The sequence below is a fragment of the Prinia subflava genome, chromosome Z, assembly GCF_021018805.1.
Source record: "Prinia subflava isolate CZ2003 ecotype Zambia chromosome Z, Cam_Psub_1.2, whole genome shotgun sequence".
Taxonomy (NCBI): Eukaryota; Metazoa; Chordata; class Aves; order Passeriformes; family Cisticolidae; genus Prinia; species Prinia subflava.
The window spans coordinates 56,349,949-56,376,860 of NC_086283.1; the positions used below are offsets into that span (position 1 = coordinate 56,349,949).

The 26,912-nt window shown below is 43.1% G+C and overlaps 1 protein-coding gene across 2 annotated transcripts in view; it reads left to right on the top strand.

Moving 5' to 3' along the window:
• The first annotated feature begins 3,474 nt into the window (after positions 1-3,474).
• ABCA1 (ATP binding cassette subfamily A member 1) overlaps positions 3,475-26,912 on the top strand; it is a 91,676-nt gene continuing 68,238 nt past the window's right edge. For both annotated transcript variants that reach the window (XM_063423801.1, XM_063423803.1), the window contains exons 1-3: positions 3,475-3,733; positions 18,622-18,764; positions 24,776-24,869. In XM_063423801.1, coding sequence (XP_063279871.1) covers positions 18,699-18,764; positions 24,776-24,869 — 160 coding nt within the window. In that variant the 5' untranslated portion in view covers positions 3,475-3,733; positions 18,622-18,698. The remainder of the gene's footprint in view (positions 3,734-18,621; positions 18,765-24,775; positions 24,870-26,912) is intronic.

Consider the following 26,912-nt stretch of genomic DNA (forward strand, 5'->3'; position numbering starts at 1 on the left):
GTGAAGTTCTTTGAAAAGTGTTTTTTTTAAATGGAAGTATTGCTGATCTGCTGTCTTTCCTGCTTCTTGAATTTAGTCCAAACTAGATCATCTAGGGCTGCGAAGAACTTGGATTTCCAGATGAAATATCTTAAGAGCTGACAACTTTAAAGCTGTATTAAACTGCAGCTTTCTTTATTGCCAAAATCTGCCATAGAAACCTTTGATTTATACCAAGACATTTCTTGGTGTGCTTGTCTAAGCCCACAGTCTTCTGTAGTATCCTGACATTAGGAAACATCAATCTTTCAGAGTTAACAATGGTGTGTTTTGCCTTTCAGAAGTTACAAGTACAAAGAAACAACTTCCTCCTCACTTCCTCCTGTGAGAACACAGCGTGTTTTCCTATTTTCAGTTCCACCCCTTCATTCCACTACATAATGTCTTCTCCATGAACAGCAATTTACATGTCCTCTGACCCCTCAGTAACTGGTGCAGATCTGCAGCCCTCTCTCCCACCCAGCCTTGGACCCTGCTGGGGGCTGCTTGTTCAAAGCCAATGTGATGAGGGAATGGGTTGAAGGAGAGGTCTAGCTTTTGGAAAAACACAAAGGATCAAGTCTTAGCTGAAAGTGCATGTCATGTGAACTGCATATTGGGCATAACTGGCAGGCCTTTAGCATTGGAAGCTGCAAGGGAAGAGGCCATGGACTCCTCTATGCCAGTTACAGCTGCTGTCAGCTGGTTTGAATGGGATGAAAACAACTCACTGCATGCCAAAACCTCAGCTAGGTGCAAGCATCACATGGCAGTTCTGCTCAAACATATTTAAGAAAAGAGCAGCCCCTAGGACAGGAGAAAATGTGAGGATATCTGTGAGATGGAGGAAGTGGAGGAGACACATGGAAGGAAGAGACACAGTCTTGGAAGGAGTCACTCCATGCCAAAGAAGGGACACTGTAGGGAACTGTGGCATGTGGAGGACTCACTGTGAAAGAGTGGAACAAGTAAGGCAAGAAGCAGAGGAGAAAAATGAATAAGAAGCAAGCAACAGCAGAAAGAACCCTTGCATGCTGACCCCAACTGTCCACATTGCCCAGTGCCTCACAGAAAGGATTTGAGCAAACGGGATGGTAATAGTTAACATCTATTGAAAGCAAGGGATGTTGAGACCAGAAAGGGGTAGGAGAGGTGCTTAACTTTACCTTGGGAAGGAAGGAGAAAGGTCTTTCCCTAAATGTTTATGTCTGCCTTTTTCCTCTCTGTATCTGAATCAGTAGTTGAAATTTTGTTTTAGCTGTCAATAAATTAAATTAGGCAGGAAGTCCCACGTGAGACTGCTTTATCTGTAAAGACCCATCACACCTTCCACAGGAGACAGAAGCCAGAATATTAGCTGTGCATGGAAGAGTTGGGAGTCACATGTGCTCATCTGCCCTGAGATCTCAAACGTAAGAACATTCTCAGAAACTATTTGCAGTGTGGCTATTGACTTTGTACAGCCTATTCACTGGATCTAACTGTGCTCCCTTCCTCTGTCGTCCTTGTACCACGTGCCAGTGCTCGTCCTTCAGTGACCTTACATCACTGCCATGCCACAAGGAGAAGCAAAACTTGAGAAATGATATCCAGTAGTGCACAAGGATTTCCCACCATCCTTCAGGTACTTTAACAGAAAAAATAAATCAAATGCTCCATTCGCTTCTCATGAATACACAGCTGTGTATTAGCTGTCTTACTGGAAAATGTTGTTCAAATTTACAGTTGGCACCAAAATCCCAGAAATTTAAATATCCAGCATTCTGATGATGGTGCAAAAACTCACACTTTCCCTAGAGGAACCTAGGTTTAAACAGACATCAGTAGCAGAGCAATTGTCAGCTCTTCAGTATTGACATAGCTCTGTTTCCACTGAAGTTAAATCACTAATCTTTAAAAAAAAAATCCACCCAATATAACCTCTTCTTCAATCTCCTTTTTATGTGGGATGAGGCATAATGCTTTGTTGATTGTAAACTAAATGTGCTCTTTCTCCCTGTGTTCTGACTAACCATGCAGAAATTCTTTGTTTTAGAATTTAAAATTACAATCCAGCAATGTTTGGAAATGTGTAAAATGCAAAGCTCTAGCATATGGTGAAACACACACAGCTGCATTTATACACTAAATAAAGACCTTGTTTTTATTTCAGTTTTACCGCCAGATTAAGGTACGAACAAGGAATCTATTGAAGTCAGTGACATTATGAAGCAGTTACACTGGAGAAACCATGGTCAGAATCAGGAATTTTTTATTTTGTCCAGCCCTTAGCCCATTTGTGAGATGCTGACACACAGGTACTAAGGGAAGGAGCTAATGTCACTGTGAAAATGAATGTGTCTTTCACTAAATGTAGAGGGGTCTGCATTATTAATTTGAATATTTACTGCTACCTATGATACTCCAGTGCATTATGTCAGATTACAATCTCCCTGGGCTCTCTGGAATTTGCTTTCAGGTGTTTGTACTTTTGTGCCACTTGAAAAAATACCATGGTGGTAGTCTGAACATGGAAATAAAAGCCAGGAAACTTGTAAGATACGGTTCCCTCAGTAACCATGTGTCATCCAGATTGCTCACAATACGGCAACGCATTAATAGCATGAACGATAGCATCAACCACTTCACTGCAGAAGAGAAATGGCAGTGCATTATGTCTGTAGAGGGAACCATAATTTAGAATTGCCTGCCTTTTGTGCATTACTTGTTTTCATTCACAGAGCATTTTATCCCTCGAAAACGCACTGCTACAGTTTCACAAATTATGCTGCATGATTTTACAGGGCTCCTCATACGTAACAAGCGAAAAATTTGGAAGAGTTTGCATGATGGGTGGTTTCTAAGGGAGGACCCCATATTGGAGGACACCTTCATCCATCAGACAATATTGCTAAGACCAGGCCATTTCTCTGAAAGGTAAAACACACTATCATTCATGGATTTTGTATTTGGAGCAAGTCAGCTCACTTTGAACTGTTAAAAATGAATTGAGATCTGTGTTTACAAAGTTTGTGAATAGTTGTAAATTTCTTCATAAACTGACACAACGGAATTCATCCTCATTTGTGGCTATCTATCCAAGTGTTACCTTTCACAGTTCCTTGCCATTTTATTGCCATAAGTGACACGGAGTACAGAACGTCTGGTCCTGTTGAAGCTGTTTATTATTGATTGATTCCTTTCAGGCCAACACTCTGGTACACTCAGTACCTCTGCAGCTGTACAGCTGAGGACGGATCTGTGCCCAGTTTGCACCGGATCAGCTCAGGAGATGCGGGGAGCGGTGCAGGCCTGGAGACGTGGGCGGCTGCAGCACGCTCACCTCGCAGGTAACTCCGTACCCGGGCTTCTGCTCTTTCTTCCCACAGTCCCCGGGAGGAGACGCCCGGGGAGCCGGCGCGGGAGGCAACGCGAGGGGCTGGGATGCTTCTCCACGCACCCGGGAGAGCAAAGCGAAAAGGCGACGGCGAGAAGACCCCAGAGGGAGGGGAAAGCGGTGCGCTGGGCGGCCCCGGCCGTGGAAGGGGCGGGCGGGCCCGCCCGGGGCAGCTCCGCGCCGCCCTATAAGAGGCGCTGCGGGCGGGGGCGCCCGGCAGCGGCGGCGGGGCCGGCGGTGGGCCGGGAGCGCGGCCGGAGGGGATCGCGGAGCGGGCGGCGGCTCCCCCGGGACTGACTGCGGCTCCCCTCGGCCTCGGCACCGGCGGCGGCCGGGGAGGTAGGAGGGGGGCACGCATCGCGGGCGGCTGGCTGTCGGGGAGGCTCCCCGCTTGTGCCCTCTCCGCCTGGAACGGGTGGCACGGAGAGAGGGGGAAAACGCAAATGAGTGGCGGTGGGGGGAGCTTTCTGTTATTGTTTTGGGGTTTTGTTTGTTTATTTTCTTATCGCTTTGGGGGTTTTGTCTTCCGACGTGGTGCCGCTCTCTGTGCGGAGCCTGTCGGCAGCGCGGCTCGGAGGATGGTTTACGGCGTAGCGGGGCATCGGAAAGGGGCTAATAGTGTTTGTGTGTGCGAGGGGCGTGGTTGTGTGTGCTTATTTTTTAAAAACCAGTTATTTTATTTTAGCTTATCGTGAGCGAGGCGGCTCTGACTTGGCAGCGCTCGCGGAGGGTGGCTCACCTTACCGCTGCCTTTCTCAGCGCCGGTGGGTGCTAGAAGATAACGGGAGGGTTTTCATCCCCTTCACTCCTACGTGAATCCTGTAAAGTCGCGGGGGTGGGTTAAGGGGAGGGCCTTGGGATGGGGAGGGAGAGTAAAAATAAAAAAACTAATGTGGCTGCCTTTGTGATGGGCAGGAGGCTCAGTTGTATGCAACAAATCGTGCTGGTGCGTGCCAGACTGTTGTGAAGTCTGGAGTGCTGCGCTGGAACCTATCATCAGGCTGTTGTTACAAAAGACGAGCAGCACAGCAGCCCAGATGCTGAGAACGCGCCTGGAAAGACACTCGGGTTTTAAATTAAAACTTTTTATTAAACCCTGTTTTTTCCTAGTTTTAATCAGAAGTTATCCCTTTCCCTCAAGCTGTTGGCCTGGGAGATTTTAAAGTCTGTACAAAAACATACTTAAAGGCTCAAAGTTGATTTGAAGTGTGTTGGAATACACCTCGTTGAAGCCAGAGGTGTGTAAACATCTTCTAAATTAAAGCCTAAAATGAGCTGAACCTTTCTGAAAATTGCTGCTATGGATTAATGCATTAAAATTTATTTTCACCTTTGAGAATGAGTTGGTCCTTGTACTGCGGAGAACAGCCGTGTCTTGGGGATGTTCCATTAACAACAGATGGTCGAGCCTGCTGTCTAAAGGCTATTGTAATGGAGCAGTCTTGCTCAGTTTTGAAAGGGGGTGTGGTAGTAAACATTCAGTGCAAATGCTTTTTGTGCTTGTGGCACAGCTTGACTCCCGCACAAGCGGGAATGGCAGCGTGTGCCGACACTTTCCTTGTCATTCAAATCAGTGCGTGATTCCGTGAGGACACAGTAGGATTATTCAGCTAAATGGGGGTAGTACCTGGGACTCTGCAGTGTTTTACTGAGGTAACAGATAAAAACGGTGTTGGTGGGTCGTCAGTGTGCACATTTGAATTTTAATTTATATAAGAGTGAGTTGTGTGACACAGGCTGTATCTGGTATGGGGAGGACCTTGATGCCTTTGCCCCTTTACTCATGACATAACGCACTTTGTTTCTCATAATCATAATTTAGTAGGGCTGGTTATGGTAAAAATTAGAAGTCAATCCTTAATAGAAAAGATGGGGCTGTAAGTTCGGTAGCATGGAACACAAGTGTTGCATAGTAGAATTTTAGTTGAATCTGTTAAATTGAGAATATTTAGCATTAAATAATAAAATATCACGGATTTTTATATTCATTATAGGCTCATTAGGAAGGGGTTACTAGTTGGCCTCTGGACTAAAAGAAATCACAATTTGCTGTAATTTTGCTTTAGAGTGTAATAATCCAGCAGCTAGCCCGAAAGTATTCACAGTAACTTTCGCCCAATAAGTTGCTGCTGAAGGATGTGTAGCCATATGATAATTATGTGACTTAAACACCTTGGGTGCAGCTGTATGTAAGATTGTAGTGTTTCCCGGAGTCATGGTAATCTTTTGGATATTAGTTGCAAATTTCTTCTCAATAGAGCTGCATAGCAGTGCGAGCAGGTGTATTGAAAGTTTCTTAATGGTCTCTTCGCGCACTGAGGCGGAGGCACACTTACAAATCAAGTGTGCCATAAGCAGCTGCTAGCAAACGTCTTTTTGTAATGCCAGATTTTTTTCAAACCCAAACATCACTCAGTGCGGTATTGGTGTGGTCAGAGACTTGATCTGGCACCAGCTTTTGTATATATCATCATTGTGTATATACAGAGTAGCTCCTGGTCAAGTGCTGAACTACTGAAGATAAAACACCCATTAGCTTCAAAAAGGCCGGTACACGTATTTTGGCCTTTGTTTCTTGGAGAAAAGGAGCAGCCTTTTCTAGCATCACTTAGGCTGTACTTCTCCCTCTCTATACAAGTGTAAATTAGTATTCTATGGTGCAGGAATACGCCTAAGTGCCTTAAAAAAAGTGACAGCAAATCTTCTATGTGGATTCTGGGTTGTAGCAGTCTCACCTGTTAATCAAGTGTAATATACACGTTTCAGAAAGGATGTCTTTCCTTGCCTATCTCTGCAAGGCTGTTGTCTCATCAGTGAGTTCACCTGGCGAATTTGGACTCACAAAGACAGCAGAAGGAGAATTGGTACTGAACTCATCTGTGGTCAAATACTATCAGCTCTGCTAGTGTTTATGCATCGCACCATGCAGACACAGTGTTTCTTAGGGTGTGGTTTCTCCAGAACTTTAATCCAGAGTAATTGAAGGTTGCTAATGAGCTGGTAATGGACCTGCTTCATTTGCCGTGGTCTGCCATTTCTTTTCTCTCCCTGTCTGTTTCATCCTCTATGCAGGCACTGGAGTTCACCGACCCAGGGTGAGTAATTGAAAACAAACTCTCTTCTTTTTGCTTGGTATTGTTTGTGGTTTTTTGGAGATTTTTTTTGCCTTTTTTTTTCACCTCTGCATCCTGTGTTCAGAGTTTTTTCATGGCTTTGTGAGCACTGGTGCCAGCACAAAAGTGGTGACAGAAGGGAGCAGAGAGGGACCCAAACTACCGCTTTGTTTGAGTAACCTTGAAGCAGGCACCCTCAGTGTTTATGTAGGTCTTCTATGCTGGGCAACACACCAAATCCTGAAATAAGTCCAGAGGCCATGGCTGACCAAACATCATCATGTTTCTCTTTTGCTAGTTATTCTTGATGACTCCTGTGAGAGGAGCTAGAGTCAGGGTTTACTATGTTTAGTAAGACACATTTTATATGTATTTTCCTTGATTATCCATCCGAGGCTGCTTGCTTGCTTTCTTCAGGTTTGGCATGGCAGAAGTTCACTCTCTCTAAGATTATTTCATATTTATGCCATCTAAGGATTTGAATTCTGAATGCTTGAAACATTTTTCGTGTAGTTGATGAGCATGCACATCTGCAGTTACTGATACTAAGAGTATAGATAAAAAATACCATGGTAGGACTCTGCTTCTAGTGTTCAAAAGATGATCACCACAGAAAAACCCAAAAGTTGAGGTGTCTTATTCTGTAGCTGCATGTCTTGCTTGTGCTGATTGCACAAAAGTAATACAGATCATTCAGAAGAAATACTGTGGCTAAAACTACTAAATGGACTATCTGAAGTACCCTGTTGCCTTTCTTGAAAATACATGGCAGTAAAGATAGTCCTGTCTTTTTTAGCATTTTTGATGGGGAGAAAAAGTATTTTTGCTTGCTTCAAGGACTAAGAGAGAGACAGAGTGGGATGGAAAACTGTTGATGCAGCTTTCCTAACGCAACAGGCTAACACTGTAGGAAAAATGGGAGCAATCAGATCTTTATTTGTGGGTTATTAGCAAAAAAGCTTGATCATAGGTGATAGAAGTGCATGTCAATTTGAATGCCATAAGTATCCACATACAAGCTGACCTTTTTCCTCTTCTGTTATTTTTCTGGAGGAGTGTTGCTTAGCAGAGCTGTCTAATGCAATGAGATTGGTTTGCGTTGTGCTGACTTTGTTAGAGAACAATTGAAGTTGGACAGAAAAAGGAGAGCAAAGAGCCTTTCTAAGACTGTTCTGGCTTGAGCTAGATAGCAAGCTTATTCTCTGTGAAAGAATAAAGTCGGAGCCTTTTAGCACACAGTTCAGAGATCATTCTGGGGATCTGATTTCCTTTTTAGCAAATAGCAGGCAGGGTTGTGTGGAAGACAAGAAGTGGCCAGAACCTGTTAGCACTCAACTTGCTTGACTCTGAAACAACTTGCAGTTTCAGTAGCCTGTTTCCAAGTGAGTGGTTATTCCTGGGAGCAAGCAAGCCAAGCCATGCAGCTAATATTCATTAGCATAGTACTTGTTAGGTTAGTAAAGGTCAAAATTAAGCCATGTGGAAGGTCTCTGTGCAGCAGTTTTGGTTATATAGGTGACAAGGTTAGGAACCAGGACAACTTGGATCCCACCGCGTCTGCCCTTCTTGTGATGATGACTTGACTGTTTCCTCTTATCTACTTTCACCATTGTTCTAGCAGTGTCATGACCGAAGTTTATACTTTTTATGGTAGAAGTCAAAGTGTGTTTTTTCTCACATTCAGCAGTCACATCTTTTTTTAAAGACCTCAGGCTGCTTGTGCCAGCAACCTAGATTTAAGTCCAATGTTTTTAAAGGTATGCCTGTTTTTACAGTTGAGTTTTGGTGCCTTAAAATGAAGCAAGCAAGTGATCATAAATGTTCTTTGAGAGCTGTATTCATGAAGGATAAATTGATATTCTGGCAATCTATTGGTGTCTTTTTTTCTCTTCCTGTTATTTTAATGATGTTCCTGCAACAAGAGTTTGGATATGACTGCCAATAAAAAACAGTTAGGACCAAACTTGAATGGTTTGAACAACCCCAGAACACTCATCCAAACAATAAAGCAGCACTGAGCTTTTCTGAATGCAGATCCATGGATATTTCTTTGTGGTACTAGTGCAAGAGCCACAGTTCAAAATCTACTCTTCCTCTGAATTCAGTGTTCTTATTTAATAAACTGAATTATTGGATTTTGCATTTGAATTTTTATTCTGGAAATGGGAAAAAGTTTTTTTAATTTAATTTATTTGTTTTAAGGTGTTTTAGATATTTTAATTATTATTTACCCTATTAAACCAGAGTAGCAGTTCTTCCTGCTTTGTTTCCCATCTGTCTCAAACCTATATTTAAATATTCATGCTAAAGTAAGCAATGAGAGTTTTCCTGCTGTGTTTGGAGAGACCTGGACTAACTTCTTTCTTTTAGAACACTAATGTAATCACCTGTCCACCATCAGTTTTCGTATTTCTACAGATTTTATTTTTCCCAGATAATTTATTTATTCTCCTGATTTCCAGCCATGACTCCTAGAGCTGCATTCCCTGGTCTTGTGACATTATCTTAATATTCACATCTCTACGTCTGGTCTCCCAATTATGTTTACATGTAAAACCAGATATAATTGCAAAATGGTGTTATTTGCTGCAGTGTGCTTTGGCTCCAGTGGAACTTTCTCAACACCATTAGGGATATTCTAAACTCAGTGTAAAAAATTTAACTTTTGGATCCTATCTCCATAAAAAACTTGCGAAATTTCTTTTTGCTCACCTTACTCTCTTGTAAGCTTATTGCTTTTCCCACTTTGTTCTGCTTGTGCACTTGTCTGTTGTTTGGAGTCGTTTGGTTTAAATTTAGCTGACCATTTCTCTTCAGCTCTGTGCTTAGTCCCTTGAAGCTTTAGGAGCAAACTAATGGAGTTCCATCCTGAAAATACCTCTGAATTGTGAGGTGTAGCTTGGGACTTGAACAAATTCTGTGATCCTTCTTTCCTGGATATATCTGTGCGTGATGTTGAATTAGGTATACATTAGCCTTTTTTTTGGATGGCTTTAGCTGCTGTGCTTATGCTAAGGATTGAAGCTTCAGTGGTGGGGGTGCAGGTGAAGGTGAAGAATAGAAAGTGTGAGTAACAACTCTTTGCTGTGTGGATCAGGCAAACCGGGAGTATTGGCAAACGCTTCCTGGCAGTGCTCCGAGCTAACTGCCCTGTGCCACACCTGACTCAGCAGGTATGTGGGCTGCCTTATCATTGTGCCAGTTATTTTCATATTCTCCTATGAATAACTTAAAGATAAGTGGTTATTGAAGTCTGTATGGGTTGCCAGGATGGATCAGAAATTCATTCCTCCTCATAGCTGACACTCACTGATTTCAAAAGTACTTGGGCATCTCTTTATCACTTTAGTGGATTACCATCTTCCATATCAGCACAGTTGGATGGGAGCCGAGGTGTTGTTGTAGGCTTTGCAGACTCCAACTCAGCTTAAGCTGACAATGGCTGCTAAGTACTGACTTTGCCAGTCTATTGCTTTCTTTCGTCAATGTAATTTCCTTTCATTGTGCTAGAGGCTTTTTCTTGGCTGATGTTTTCCTGCGTATTTCGGGGATATTTTTGTTTCATTTGCTGGTTCTTATAGCTATGCCACAGATATTGGTGCGGTATCAAATTTAGAGATAGCTGTAATTTTTACGTATCAGATTTAACAGACAGCTTATTCTTTAGGCCTCTGAATCTCAAAGGCACCACTGTGATGTTCCCTACACTATAAGCCATGTTGTGTTCTGCTCTGTTACTGAAAACATGCGCTGGTTTATGGCATGATGTTCCCAGATGGCAAAGATGGAAAGGAAAATAACAGTACAGTTTCTTTTGATGTTACAGGACAGGCATACACTCAAACTGCAGTTTAACCTTGTACAGAACACTATTGGTTTCTTCATCTTGTCCCAGGATAAACAGCAAGTTCCAAAAGCAAGATGTAGAAGTCACTCCTTCCCACAAAAGTCCCTATGAATGTGGTGGCAAAGGCACAAGGCTTCATAACTTTGTTCAGTAGAAGACAGAAATATGCCAGATGCTTCAGTGACTCTGCAGTGGGATCATGGATCACATGTCACTGTTGCACTTTTTAAAACCAGGTATCTGGCTGATTAGTGTAAGTGATTAATTGACCAGGATGTCCTGTGCGAGGGGTGGTGGTTGGAAGTGTTTCTGTCCTAATGTTGTCTGAATGTGTGGATTTCTTTTGGGAAAAACTGCTTTCTTGGGGAGGCTGTGTCTTCCTTTTCCCCTTTGTGGTTGCTGCCAAGCAGAAAGGCACCTTTTGCAATGTGAGTTTCTTTACCCCTTTTTCCTGGTTGCAGTTATATTGTCCTTAAACAGCATGTGTCAAAAGCTGGAAAAAATGACTGGGGCTGTGTAGCACAGCTTTTTGCAAACTGTGTGCTGACGATACTATACTTGCTCAGAGATCAAAGCTTAATGGCATGAATTGAGCTCAAATGTCACAATTATTATTTTAGCAGGATGTTCCATTATTTCTACATGCCACTAGAAATAGAGCCATTCTTTGAGAGCCAAAAAAAAAATCATCTGCTAATATGGACTATGGATTTTTGGACATTGGCCGTGATAAAGCAAATCACATTTTGTGTTTGTTTTTGCCAAAGAATGGACTAGATTCTTGCCGCTTCTTTCTTCCATAGGGAAAGTAGGAGACACTTGTAATGTTGGAAGTTGAAATGCTTCACGTATTTCACAACCTTCTAGTGGAAGTTATTTTTTTTGTAAAATAGATGACTGCATTTCGTCTTGCGTGTTGTACTTGACACTTAAGCAATCCTCTTGCCTAAGTGCATGCCACGGTCCCTTGCCTGTGCATTCCTTAGGGTACGTCCAGCTGTGGTGCATGCAAACTTGACATCTTCCATTGCATTGCAGTTCATCAATGAGCTTGTTTTAATCAATGAGCCTTCCATAAGCATGGTAGAAGTAATGAGAACCAGTTGTGGCCATTCTTGTAGGCAGATATTGCTGACCTGTGACAAGTTTTTCAAAATTACTTGGGATGTGGTGTCACAAGGGAGGGTTGTAAAGCAGCAGCCGGTTTTGAAAATGTGCATCTGTGTAAATGTTATAAGGAGACACTGAGGACTCTGAAAAATGTAATTCAGTCTTTATTATGGAACAGTTTGTACAATAGTGCTTTCCCTGTGTGAGGAACTGTCCCATGTGGTTTTTCTCTGCTTGGTCCCACCAGTCTCAGAAATACATTCTGGGAGTTTGTCTTTGACAGGAGAGTCAAGTTAGATACTCTGAACAGTTTAAGGTCAGGAATGTCAGTGCTTATGGTATTAATTTTGGGCCAGGTCTTTCAAAATTATCATCTGCTCATCTGTTCATAGTGGAGCATTCAGAAGAGCTCAGCACATAATATATTGACTTATGAAATACCCATTTGCTCAGTTCTCATGCCAAGGCTAAATAACTTTAGAAGCCCCTTGCCATTTTGCCTAAGGAGTTGGGAAGCCAGATTTCTGCCCCTAACATGACATTATGTTGAGCCTGAGTTGCGTCAGAGCAAGATGCAGGCTGGCTTCTCTGTGTAGTACCTAGTGCAGTAAGTAGAACCTAATACTGGGCTTGGGTTCTCTCACTAGTTGTTTTCATGGCAGCAATTTGAGCAGGTTGTGAATAAGTATTTTATAGTTGGCCTGTGCTGAAAGGAGTCCTTCTCTATAGGTTGTCTCCAATATTCTGTGAGGTAGAGTCCCCTAAAATAACAATGTGAAATGATTTATTTGGTGTTTGTAGCTGTGTGCATGTTGTCTTGAGGATCCTGTGGATGAGTGAGAGGCTATGTGTCTTTGACCAGTGGTGGCAGGTTGATGGAGGTATTTCATGAGACTGTTTCATCAGCTTCCTGATATTTTGGCATTATCCTTTAAATGTTGGTTTTACCAAGTTTTACATGCTCCTCAAGGAGGGAAAACTATTTCAGCTGGATGGCCATGTTGAAAGCCATTTACTAGTTGTGTTCAGTATTAGTAGGCACTGGAGAACAAGACCAGAATCTGTTTACTACCTAACCCAAGGCCCAGTAGTCAGTGTGGGAAATAAACCAGTAGAGGGTCTTGCCAAGAACTGCCACTAAAATGTTGTTGTTTGTCACCTTAAACAAATTCTTGTCTGCTGACCCAGAAGCTCTCCAGTCACATTGCTAGGAACAAGGACTCGGTGTGAACTCTGTGACACGACCTGGGTAATTTTGAAGAGGAAAGCACTTCTCACTGAAGGACTCTTTAGATGGAATAGAAGACTTCGTGTCCCATATTCATTTGGCAAAAGGGAGAGAAATGTCCTCTTGGGGAGGTTATGAAAGACCAGCTTTTAGTGTCTTGTGTGCCTCTGCTGATAACAATCCTGTGTCCCAGGCAGGAGCCCCTAGGTCCAAAGCTCACGCCTGCACTGCTGATCCTGCACTGGTTGTGACTGCCTCAGACTCTAGCAGTGATTAAGCCAGGAGACGGACGTGTGGGATCTGATAGTTTCATTCTAATCTCTGCTTTTGCTTGCTTGTGGCCTTAGGTGAGTTGCTTGAACTCTGTGCTGCTAAAGCTTTTTATGGCACTTTTTTGTAACCTGTTTCAGGCTCTTTAGGTTAAAAGATTACTTTAAAAGATCAGTGCTGTTGTTTGTATAAAATTGTCATTATGCAGGTGGCAGTTTCCCTTCTTTCGTAGAACTTCAGCAGATGTTACAAGTTTTTTGACTGCTTGGAAATTTTAGGGATGGGAATGTCAGATTTGCTCCTTTGGGTTTTGCAAGCTTAGTGTGACTTTAGATCACAGAATGCACATTACTTTTGGTTCTCTATGCACTGCCTGTTTCTGCTGGGGGATTTTAGGTTCAGTTAGATCTCTAGCGGCAGGACAAAAATTGCTTGGACTTGCCCACAGCTGCTCTTTATCTAGCCTAATCTTAATATGATTGGGGTCAATACTGTTTTTTTCTTCTAGCTACAGCTACTGTGCTGGAAGAAGGGAAATCCTGGCAGAGAAGTGGCCAAGGCACTAGACCTTGATTTGGGAGATGGGGATTTAGTTCTGGACTCCAGACTTAATTGCACCTCTGTTAGACTAATGCCCACCCAGGCCACTAGTCCTCTGGTGGTTTGTCTTCTGTAGATCAGAATGTCAGTTCACGAGTCAGGCCCTTCTGTTCCGCTTTTGTATGCGCAGTCCTTAAAAGGATCTGCTCGCCACTGATGGCATATGGATTACTGGGGGAATCTAGATCTGAGATTTGCAGAATTCATTTGGCTCATGGTATTGTTTCCTTCAAAAAATGCAGCTTGACACTACCTAAAAGAAATGAAATGTCAATGCATTTATTAGTATTCATAAAGAGCACTGCAGAAATCCAATGTTTGTTTTCGTTGCTTCTTTTCTTCGAAAATAAGTCTCATTTGACTTGATACTTGTGTAGACAAGATCTATTGGAGTTAAGCAGATGTATAATTTTCTTGTCTGGGGCTGGAAGCAGAAGTGCCTAGATCATGTCTGCTTTTGAAAGGAAAGTGCTGGCTCTTGTAGCTCCTAAGGGCATCATATGTAGCTGTTAGACGGGTACTCTCCATGGCCTCTTGATCTGTGAGAGTTGCCGGTGGTGGTAGCTTCTGTGATAGGGAAAATCTGACTGAGAGCATGGGGCCTGCTAGCTTATTTCATGGAGGCCACTGAGCCTTCCATCAACTGGTGAAAGCTCTTTAGCTCTGCTGACAGGGACTTAGTTTAAATTGTCTATACTGTCTTGCCAGAGCCCTGAAATCTTCCAGTCTCATAAGGTTTGGTAAGTTCACTTTGTTCCCTCTTGAAATAGTGATTTAATTTTTTTTTCTCTAGGGGAAAGGTTTTTTTGCCTCCCCAAAGAAAGCAAACAGCTGCATTGTTTGCAGAAAGCTGCTTTTGAAGGCTGTTCTATGTTTATTTAGTACAGAAACCAGGCATGGGGGTGGGGATCTGATTTTCTGCCACTTGAGCTTCTTACTCTCTAAATCTACAACTGCAAAAATACATTTATTTAAGAGGTATTAGGTCTGGAGACTGTTATTATATCAGCTAATGGACTCTTTCAACAGCCATTCTAATTTGAAATAGCGGCTAGCACCCTTCTTGAAAGAAAGGGCTGGCCGAAGGATGTGTTTCATTGTCATAATTTTAGAGGTTGCCCTGTAGCCTAACTTTCTCCTGAGTAATTTTCTGAATTGCAGAAAATGAGATGAAATTGCAGCCATGTAGGTCGGGAGGCTATTCAGGATTTCTGCAGCAGGGTGAAATGTCATGTGCAGGGAGTCTTCTGCAAAGGCAGACCATGAGACAAGTGTGTGGAATCTGTGCTTAAACTGTGTAGGTGGTGTTGTACTGTGGTACTTTATATCACAGGAAAACAAATGCTGTGGGCACGAATTCCTGCAGTTTTTCTTGCTCTAGACAGAAGGCAGTATTTCTGCTACAGGGGATTCTTGGTGAGTGTCAGGAGTGACCTGACACTGAGACCTTCTGTTGCCTCAAAATTTTGCACAGACGAGACATAAAAGCCATCATTGGAAACTTAACAGAGTTTTGGCACTGCAGTACTGAATGGCAAGTTGCATTTCCTGGCTATGTTGAGCTTACCAGACTGGTCTGAAGTGGAGATAAAGTGGGACTTCAGCTCTAACCAAGCTGGAATTGTTGGGTTGATAAGTTTCTGCATCTCTGGCTTTCAGTTTTTGCCTATTGTGTGCTGGAAGAACGTCTGGAAGGATGCTAAGCCATTTTCCTCTGATACTAGTTTGCTGAGTGCTTTCTGATGGATCAGCAATTTGAGTGAACCTCGTTAACTTGTGTCAGCAGTGAACCAAGTATGTCAGCCTGTGTGGATGAAAATGAGAGGTGACTACTAGCAAACCTGTTCCCTGCTCTGTAACAGATCCTGCCTGGGGCATGCAGGGTCATTGCAGCTGTCACCCAGCATGGCTGGAAGAACTGGATGCACTTCAGGCTTAGGTGTTGTGCTCTTGGTGATTAGTCCAATGTTAGGCTCCATGCCCTGCTTTTATGCAGGGACTTAGCTGGTATGCCTACATCTGGGCAGTCCTTAAAAGTCAGTATTTTTATGTCATTTCAAACTTTTATCCTGGCAGAACAGGCCAGATCATTTGCTTTGTTCCCAGTAATGTTTAGCTTAACTCTGGAGAGCTGAAGTTCAAGCAGGTGGCACAGCTGAGTCTTCCTGGCTGTGAAAGCATCTACTGGTCAGCTGAGATGAGTTAAATGATAAAATATGTGCCCTTAGCTCACTACAGTTTCCTAATGTGGTATGAATGTTACAACCTCTATAAAGGAGTATTTCTGTGTTTTGCATCCTGTGGACTGACTGCAGTTGCAAGGGATCAGTATCTGAATTTTCACTGATTACATGAAACCAGCTGACCTTTGATTTGCTCATTCCACAGACTGGTTGGACTTCTGTTTTGCTGCTGTGCGGGGTATTAAGGTGCAGGAGTAGGGTCTAATTCTATTGATGAGAACACTCTCCATGGGATACTTTTCATACTCTTCCTGTGGCACTTTTTTCTTACTGGTTTTGGTGTTTAGCTTTAATTTTTGGAAAGCATTGGAAATGAGTTTTTTTTGCAGAGATTTAACAATACTGGGGGCCTGAGCATGAAATACGGAGCAGGTACTCTGAACACCCTTCTGAAGATAAAAATCACCTGTTGCATAACTACCAGTGGCTGTAGAAGGCTGTACGGTCCCTTGCAATCCTCTCCTTCTGTATGCCAAACTTGTGCAGTGACTGTAGGATTAGACTTAGGCAGCAAAGATTGTTTTGTGGCATGGTGGACAGCACAAAAAATCAAATGGAGGTCTCTGACCCACAGACCAGTACCAGTATCCTTGTGGAGAAATGCTTGAAAAGAGCAGTTCTCTTAGTATTCTTAGAAAGATTTTTGTAGCACATTAGTGGTCAGTAAGTGCCTGTGTACTATGTGAGAAGTTTCTCTTTAGAATGAGTAAAAGTGTTGCCAAATTCCCCAAATACTATGCAGAAACTTGAGTGGATGTAGTACAAAGGAGAGGTAACAATATTCCCTACTTAATTTTGTTGCTAGGCTGACTGCAGCTTTAGACATGTAATCCTGAAATCGAGAGGAGGTGTTCCAAAGACCGCCCCCATGTCCAAGGCTGTAAGGGGAGTAGTGCTTTGGGTCCATGAACATGATGCAGTCATCAGCCAGGATTTGTCCTCTGAGATTCCCCACAAACTTTCCCTGCTGTGGATATGCCAGTAGCCTGCCAAGTGCCTTTCTCTAATTATGTGTGAGAACTCGTGGTCTACCAGCCAGATGTGCATTCATCTGCAATGTGCTGGTGCCAGGGTGTTCCAGCCAGCAGGATGCGCTGGGCAGGGAGGGATGGCTGTCCTGTCTGATGGGTTGGGCATCCCTCTGTGCAGGAGCATCCAAGGAGGTCCTGTCAGTGAGCTAGAGCAGCACCTGGCAGAAGTCAGAGAGCCCATGCTGACTGCACGCTGTACTGCTGGCCTGCTGGTGTGAGGTTCAGTTTGTGAGGTTTTGTAGGTGTCTATTACTGCTCTTTGGTCCTCTGTAGTGGCGTTAAGAAGCACTGTTTTCCTGTTGTGATAATACACTGTGATCATCTGCAGAACTCAGTGTAACAGGTTTATTTTTGTTAGTCATGTTGGAGAAGTTTTTTTGAAGAAGTTCTTTTGTAACACAGACCTACACTATTAAAAGACAAGTTTTTAATCCGCAAGTCATTGCAACTGTGGAATTTACTTTTGGGTGAGATTTTAAAGTGACACTTGTTCATCATCTTGAAGCTCACATCCAGAATTTTCCATCTAGTCTTACTCCAATGTAGGACTGGTCAGAGCATTTCCTGAGGAAGCCTTATGTTGCTAACACATTTATGGATTTTTGGTCATCTTTTCAATGCAGTTTGCAATCAGATATGCAAGTCTGAATCTTAGGGCTAGGGCACTGTTATGTGGGACACCAGAATCAAAAACGTATGTGTTCCCAATTTAACAGGTTTTGGAAAGAGTGGTTCTCTTGGGGTGTGTTTGAATCAACTGCCAGTTGTCTTCTTAATGCTAATTCTGTCAACAGAATGTATTCAGGTACATAAATCAGAATTAATTTAATGTGGATTAACTAAGTTCCTGTGCAGACACTTTCTCAGGATTCAACTGCTCTTAATTTGAAGTGGTCTTAAAACTCAGAAGTAAATGAAGATGTGCTGAATTAATTCTAGAAAAAAGCTTTAATGACACTTAACTAATATGTTGGAAGCTTACCTTAGAGCTTAAAGATTGTGCCTTGCTGGAAGGGTACGTGCACCAAGCCTATACTGGGCTCTTATTAATTGCCACCAACGAGATTATTTTTTTAAATAACTCTAATTAATATTTTTAGTCTTCTTGTACTGTAGCAAGACACACACTTAACGCATCTAATTCACAACAGTGTTGGAGGCCAAGTGGTTGCAAGACCTGAACACTGACTAAAAAGCAATTTTGCATTTACTTCATCTAAATGTTAACGACTCCAGTATCCTTCTTAGTCACTTAACTTCAAGGGAATGGGCCTTTCTCCCTTGCCTGTTTAAATGCACAGAACTTTCTCCTACAAGCAGTGTTGACTGGGCTTCAAAACAAGGGGTGTCCTTATTTGGCAGCCAGCTTTTCACCATTATAAAAGTAAATATGGAAAGAGGCTCTAAAGAAAAGGGTTGAAATCAGGTATCGTTCAGTCTTATTCAGACGAATCTTTAAATCATTTTTCAAAGCCTGTTACTTATTCTCAGTTTGGGCTGTCTTTGCCCTTGGAATTTCTGGGGCAGAAATAAGAGAATTGTATTGCAAATTTCTTTTTGTGCTTTGGAGCTCTGAGATAAGAAACAGTGAGTCCAAATCTGAGCTTACTGAGACCCATGAGACTTGGATGGGATAGGGTAAGAGAGAAGGCAGTGGGGTGTTCCATGGAGGGGCTGCAAGGTCACAGAGTGCAGCCTCTTGCCTTTCCTATCTTGCTTTTCCTGTTTTGAATGACAGAACTTTTCCCTTTCAACTTTTTTTCTGTTTTTCTTTTCTTTCACTAGTTAATGCCTGGCCACAACATCTGTACTGTGTACTGCTGCTGCTACACAAAGGGGTCTTCTGGCTTTGCTGAAGGAAGATGGCTTTCTGGACGCAGCTGGGATTGCTGCTATGGAAGAACTTTACCTACAGAAGACGACAGACTGTAAGTGTTAGCCCAAGATGTTTTGAGATCTTAAGTTACAGTTTTGTAGCTTGCAAGACTATACAGCTTTTCAAGAAAACCAGGGAAATATCCTGTATCTTCCTTAATGTTCCTCCTCTAGTGAGCCCTGGCTGAGCAACTGGTCTGGCTTTAGAAAGACCCTATTCAAACTGGAGAGAGTGATGGGTGGACAGAAACCAGAGGGCTTGAAGGTGTTCAAGACTTCTGTCCCGAATTCCAGTGTGAGAGAGTGTTGGAGTACTGAAACAGTGATGTTAGATCAGGCAGAGAAGGTGCATGACTGCTGTGTTCAGCAACAGAGATGTGAAATAAAAACCCCTGCTGAGACCTGCTCCTCTCTGTGGGTGAGGCATTGCTAGGCTGCAGGGATGTGCCCATGAGTCTAAACCTTTTGGGTGCTGCAAGCTGCAACAATGGCAACAAAACCCTGCCACTTCCTACTGGCAGAAGTGACAGAGGCAATAGCAGACATACCCAGTAACTTTAATCATTGAGAGAATCCCAAACCTGCTATGTAACTTTACAACAGAAGATATTGGTTAAATGGCTGGCATGAGGCATGTTCTAGTATCGGCATGAGGATAAACCCAGGCAGCTGATGTTCTTCTGCCAAGGTGTATTCTGGGTGGCTAAAATTCTGTCCTCACCATCTGTTAACAGTGTGGAAATTTACCTGTTCAGAATAGGTAATGCGTGAGAAGAGTTTCACCTTTTGATAAAAAGGGCATGGGAGTATGGATCCACTATGGTGTTCTTAAAGTTTTTTTGTCTTTAGATTGAGACCTCATAGGCTGCTATACCTCTTGCAAATAGCTAAAAGTCTGAGAAAGCATGGTATTGAACCTCTAGGGGTTTAGGGAATACCTTTGTTGGACAAGGGCATGATTTGTGCAACAGGCTTGTTCAGAGGATCTGGCCTGTTAGATCTGACCTTGAGGAGGTATCAGTAGGGAATGTGAAAGGAACACGAGTTACTGAAGTGGTGAGTGGAAAGTGGTCTCTGATAAGCTTTCTGAACCCTGCAAATGTCAGGATGCTTGCCAGCTAGTTGGGTTGGGTTGTTTTAGAAACTCAGTGTCACAAGGGAGGAAAGGCTATCATATTCACTGCTGGTAATGGTCACAGTCCCTGAAGGCTTCACTCAGGTGTCTGAGGCTTGTTGTAATGGAACTTGGGTCCAGTGAATTCAGACCTGGAATTAGTCCATTCTTAAATAAAACAGACAAAAGTGGCTCATTGCCTCTTTAAACAGAGCTGCCAATGATGACAAAGATTTGTTTTGCATGTTTTTGCCTTTCATGGATCTTGATCTCCCAGGACAGGACTGCCCACTAGAGAGGTCATGGACTGTGCCAACAGCAAGGAGTGGGACTGTCTGCTTTCTGGATGTTGGTCACATCCTGGCCCTGTGAACAGCCTCATAGTTTAGAAAAATGTTACAAATGAAACTGGGAAAGCAGTCTTAAAACTGGCTGTGACTCCTTAAGGTTGGCTCTTCTGTTCTGGTGACCATATAACCCAGGCCCTAAGAGCTAAAAACGCTCTTCCTATCTTGCTGCTAGAGGTTTAACTTTTGCCTGTTACCGGACTGTCTTATAAAAGTAGGGGAATTCTAGAACATTGTGGGATTTTCTGGAGAGATGTTTAAACCAGGAGGCTATTTCAGAAGAGCTGAATTTTACACTGAGAATGATGGCTTGGTATTTTTTTGGCAGAATCTTCTGAAAATAATAGAATCATAGAGTCCATTGAGTTGGAAAAGACCTCCAAGATCATAAAATCCAGCCTTTGCATGAACACTACTGTGCCAACTCAACTCTAGCACTAAGTGCCATGTCCAATGATTTTTTGAACACTTCCAGGGACAGCAACTCTACCACCTCTCTGGGCAGCCTGTCCCAGTGCCTGACCACCCTTGAAGTGAAAAAATTGTTCCTGATGTCTGACCTCACCCCTGACACAGACAGAGGCGCTATGTCCTTTGGTCCTATTACTAGTCCCCTGGGACAGCAATCTCCATCTTATAACCTCATTTCAGGTAGTTTTAAAGAGTGTCTCTCCAGGCTGAACAACCCTAGTATTGCATGAGGGGTCAAAAGGTCAGAGTTTGGCATGTGTGTCACGTCAAGGTAGCTGTAGGCTTACTGGGCAGCAGAGGTGCCCAGTGGTGCCAGAGAAATGCAGTAGGGTAACCATTCTGGATCTGCTCAGCTATTTCTTGGTACCTTCTAGCAGCTGCTATACTGGTTTCCCATCAAGTATCCCAGAGGGCATGAAACTGCTCATAATCTGTTCTACACTGATTATTAGTCAGTTCATAGTGAAGGCCTGAGACGTGGCTTGTTTTTGTGGGGCTCCTCAGTTATGCAGTGGTTTTCTTATTAATGGTTCTCATTTGAGATTTAACTGAAGATGTCAGGAGGAGAAGCCCACTTAACAGGAAATGGTGGAGAAGGAGCAGAACATCTCCTCTCACCATGCAGTTATCCCGGCTCCACAGTTCATACCTTTGCTTTCGTGCTAGGAGACTGTAGTCCTTGAGTTGAGTTGTGCTGATTTGTACTTACTTTTGTACTTACTCCCATTTGTACTTATTGAAGGTGTAGCCTAGAAATAGTTTGATCCTTGCCATTCTCAGGAAAAATGTGGGCTAGCCTTGGCTTCCCACTGAGCCCCCTCATTGGCTGCTGTGAGTTTGGGCTGCATTGCGAAAGCTGGGTTCAAAGCTCAGCCTGATGTGTGCAGTTCAAGTGTTACTTTATACTGGATAACTTCCAACGGCACTGGAGTGGGGGGAAGGAGCTCACATGGGAAGAGAGGAAAGAAAAATCATGTTCAGGGGTCACTGTGTGAAAACATTTCTCTCCCTGCTTTCTTGCAAGTGAGGAGACACCTCAAACTTGCATGGAGAGACTGGTCAGCTTCTGGTAGCTCCCTGCATTGAAACTGGACAATAAAGGTGGGAAGGGGAGTTGACAGTGGGATGGGGTGATAGTCTGCTTAGTTCTTGCTCAACAGATTTCCTGTTGACACAATGTAGAGCTCAGTGTTTAATGGCATCCTGAATCAGGCAACTGGTATAAATTTGGCATGGTTTAGGGATTAACCTTGGTAAAATTAGGACAAATTTGTTCTTAGCTGAATTCACCTGCTGTGTGCAAATGGGATGTTCCTTTTTCAACTCCAGATGGAGCAGGGATAGGTGAGGGGTTGGGTGCTGGAAGATTCATTTTACTATTTACCAGGCTGGTTGTTGCAGCACAGAAGTGGCAGAGGAGACTTGATTTTTCAGTATCTACTTAAAATGAATCTCAGTGAGATGCATTCCCTCTTAGTATCTTTGTGTCCTTGTCTGGAAAGGCCACAGTGGATGAAAAGTGCTGTCACAGCAGGGTCAGGAAGCAATAGGGGAGAGAACCTGCTGACCTTTACAAGCAAAGGAAGATAACTCAGTTTTTGTTGAGCACAAGAGACTTGCTGAGGAGTCTCTCCTGACACTCTGATCTTGTCCCTGTGCAAGCCTCTGGTGCAGCAGTTGCCAGCTGTCTCTCAGTGTAACATTTTGGTGCCTGCTATGATGCCTGCCTTCAGCTGTAGAGGTGCAGTGTGGTCAGTCTGAGCTGCATCCCTCCTTTCTCTGCCCTCCCTGAGCCTGTTGATGTGCCAAGTTAGGTGTGTTGTGCATGCAGTGCACACGTGGTTACCTTTGTGACTGTGTCACCAGGAGCAGCAGAGCAGCTGTGTGTGCAGCTGGCCAGTTCTCCCTTCAGCAGCAGGGCTCTTGGGCACTGCTGTCCATCCTGGTGTGGGCTGGCTGGCGCTGATACTTCTCTGACCAAGGGGCTGGAGCCACCCACCCGGTGTGGGCTGGAGCTCAAGGGCACCATTTTCTCACTGGTTCTGTGGGAGTTGAAGGGCTGTGAGAGGCTCTCTGTCCACATTGGTCACCCCAGGAAGCCTCCACAAGCCCAGCTGACACTGCTCTTCCTGGAACAGTGTAGCAGCAGCTGCTTGGGGGTGCATGCTGCTTGCCTACAGGCACGGTGGCAGAGGGCTGTGATCTGTGCTGGAGCATGACCGTTGGTGCTGGAAGAAGGAATGGACTTGTCCTGGTTTCACAGAATGGACTTGTCCTGGTTTTGTAGCCAATTTTCTATCAAGTGGAGAAGTCCTGCTTATGCCATCCTGACAACCTCTGTAAGAGTATCCTGAAAACAGGAGTAGACAAGTTGTGCACTGTCCTGGGTCTGAATGTTCCATCTCTGGGAGTCAGAGCATTGTTTAATGCAGATGGAAGCAGGCTGTCAGTGTTAATGGCTGAGTGTGTGCTGCCACTACATCCTTTATTGTAATAAGAGACCAAAGATACTTAGGCATTTTCCTGGCATCTCGGTTAGTGTGGTCTCTGTGGAGTTTCTCACCTAGCAGTTGTACAGTGTGTGCATGACAATAACAAATGACAGAATATCCCGAGTTGGAAGGCACCCACAAGGATCACCAAGCCCAGCTCCTAAGTGAATGGCCCGTTGGCAACCTTGGTGTTATTAGCACCATGCTCTAACCAGCTGAGCTAATCTCAGGATCCAATGAGTAACAGTATTCCAAAATTATCTTGCAGAGACTGGCACTGTTACCAGGAGTGCCTGGGAGACTGATGCTAAATTTTTATGCCTTTTAGATAGGGGTGTTTGCTGTTTGTCAGCTGTGAAAGGTATCTGTGAAAAGCCATCCTACATAATTTCCTCTGACGACCTTTGTTTTAATGCCCTGTTTTTACAGAGTGAGCTTATTTTGAGGTACAGTAGTTACCTAGAAGTCTCTCACCACAAAGTTTGCATGAAGTGCCTTGTGCTGAGTGTTAAGAGTCCAATTTTAGCTGTTAATGGAACATGCAAAAACATGTTTGTGGGTGGGGATTCAGCCTCCCACTGGGTTGCAGGTCTTACACTCTGGCTTTTAAGGAGAAGATGTAGACCTCTTATTAGGAAACAGAGTTTTTCAGGAAACAAGCAGAAAAGATTTTTCTTTATTTGACCAAGAAAACATTCTGTTCTCCTGCTACTAATAGATGAGGAACATACAAAGTAGCAGCATAAAAAGCTTTCAGGTTTTCCTTGTCTCAGAGTTTACTGAAAATGCATATTTGAGCAGTCTTTCTGGAGTGGGAAAGTAGGGGTGTGGCTAGTGAAGCTCAAGTCTGGGAAACTTCAGCTTGTGTCTCAGAAGCTCTAGGCTGAAGAGTTGCTTTGTCCACATGCTGCTGTGGGATGTGACACATCTCAGTGAATTTTTCTGCACTTCAATTCTTTATCTAAGAAATGTTGTGTATTTAATAGCAGGTGTTTTCTTCTTCTTGTCTCATCCCTCTAAGTAACTGTGTTCTTTTATTTCCCTGATACCCACTGCATTTCTGTAGATGACCTGCCCCAGTGGGTGCTGCCTACTCTGAGGAAAAAACATATATCAGAACAAAATAGAAACTAGATATGAGCCTAATCTTAGTAGCTCTGCTTTCTAGATACCAATAGATTTCTGCAGTGCTGAAAGAACTGGCATAGCATACATCAGCACAGTTTCTATACCTGATGTGTTAAGGTAGAAGCTTAATGGTCTACTGTGAGAGTGGGATATAAGTATCCCACTACCTCAAAATATGGGATAAAAAATTCAGCTTATTGCTAGAAAGTTTCATGGTGAGGTTTCTTTCAGTCAGGGGACAGAAAACTATAAAAAGAAGCCAAAAACAGCCCTTAAGCACATCCATTATAGTTGAATAACTGGCACGTATCAATGAGAAAAAGTTGTAATTCTTTGCGTATTATCTTCTGAGGTTGGAGGAACAAACTTCTTGGTCCTGGAATGCGTAGGCAAAGCAAAGTGAGACAGTGCTTACAAAACTGTTCTGGCTTACAAGTGGATTGTCCTAGAACTTCTGTTCTGACCTTTATTTGGAATATGATGTCTTAATACTTTGCCTTTATTGTTTCCAGTTCCAGCTGCTGATCGAAGTTGCCTGGCCTCTGTTTATCTTCTTCATCCTGATCTCTGTAAGACTTTCATATCCGCCCTATGAGCAGCATGAATGTAAGTATCAAACACAGCAGCTGCCCCCAGAATGCTTGATGTTTCATGGTTAGAACGTAATAATGCAGCTGGCAAGTTGCAGAGACCAGTCGTTCCCTATTCCAGTCAGAAATCAGTAGGAGGGCTTCATAACTCCTTTGCTTCCAGCTCGGGATCTGCGGTTAATTGATGATGTTGCTCCAGGACTGCATGTTGCTCCTCTTTTTCTTGCTGTTTCTCATTTTGCATTTATTTTACCTGAGAGTTTGCTGTACAACTCTGACATATCTGTAAAACTTGCACAGAACCCCAGTTTGTTTTTTTTTTTTTTTATCTGTGTGTGACTTAGCATAAAAGAATGCAATGTTCTGATTTCCAAGAGAGCAGTCTTGTTTCCAGGTAGTAAAGTGCACTAATGTATCACATTAAAGAGCAATTGCATTTCTTGAAACAATTACAGTGTCAGCTCCACATTCAGCAGCCATATACTGCTGACAAAAAAACAGTTCTGTTTTTCTCTTTGCACTCTAAATGGGCACACTTCTGTTTTTCTTTCAAAGGAAGCTTGTTCTTTATAAATGACTTTCTATAGGCCTCTTTAGGTGCCATTTGATTTAGGAGGCATGACTTGTTTATTAGCAACATGATGTTGTTTTACTGTGTTTGGTGACAGCTTCATACTGCAATTAACTGACTGTGGAAGAGCTCTCTGTTTATTTTTCCTTAACCTGATTACTGCAAGGTAAGGCTTAAGGGTCAGCAAAACATGTTTCTTAAGGGCCCTCTTTCTTAAAATGAGGAAAGAGCTCCCTTTTACAGCACCCACCCTGTCTTTGCAGTGGCTGGGGCATTCTGTGCTGTTTGCTAGGTGTTCAGGCTGGTATCTTTAAAAGCTGAGGTGTTAGTGTTTGCAGTTTCCCATTACACTTTGGACTCTGCTGATCTCATGTACTGCCTAACTCGCTTTTCTTCAGCACTCGACAGCATAGTTGAAGCTTCTCTTAAGTTAAATCTCATACTTTACATGGAATTTAAACTGCCTCTTCATACTGAATGTTACGGTGGCATTAGGAGATATTCCCTTAATATAGATATGAAGCTGAAGAGAAGCAATAAGCGCTCTAATCAGCTTTTATAAATAACTAGCAGCCTTAGTGATAATTAATTTCAGGTATGGCAGGACTGTATATAAACTCGAACCTAGCAAGAGCTGTGATTTCATAGAACTACTTGGTTTGATCTTGCTAGCCAGTAGCCTTTTTGTAAAACATTTGCTCTGGCACTATGATGTCGTAAGGATAGTTGTGAGTCTTTCACCTGCAATCCTTTTCCCTTCCTATTTTGTTATTTGATGGTTATTGCTTTGTCTGCCTTCTTACATTGTCCTCAGCAGTCTCAGAGCACAAGGTGTCTGGTAACTTAATTCACTTCTGTGGCTAATTCCTCTTTGTTTTTTGACGAGTGTCTGTGAATAGGTTTCCAATCTATGTTGTCTAGATTGATTTCACTGAATGTTCACTTACGCTGACACATGTGGATATGTTGTGAAGCGAAGCAGGTTTTGCTGAACTGTGAGCAGAGATAGAAAAAATGAAGGCTTTTGGGTTGATGGCAAATTCTTTGGCAACCCTGTGGATGCCTTAAGGGAAGTAGGATTGTTATCTGTAGTGGCAGTGTTGTATGCTGTTATGAAATCACTTGTAGGTAATGCCTGGTGATAGCAGTAAGTGAGCCGTGTGCAAGAGCTTCGTAGCCTCCACGTAGCCTCAGTATTTCCATGGTAGTCACTTTCAACAAGCAAATAAAATTTTCAGTGTTCTTTCCCTGTCTGAGAAGAACCAAGGATTGGACTGTTGTCAGGGCTTCTTGTTTTTAATGGCTTGGCTTAGTGTGAGGAAGTTTTCTCTTAAAACATGGAAGAACAACTAAGTTGGAAGTAATAGCTATGTGGCTTTCACCAGAACAGTCAGAGAAAATGTATTAGATTGCTATTGGGCCAGAGTGCTGTCTTGTGTCATGTAGAACTTTTCTTTTTTGTGACCCTTCAAGGTATTCAAAATGCAT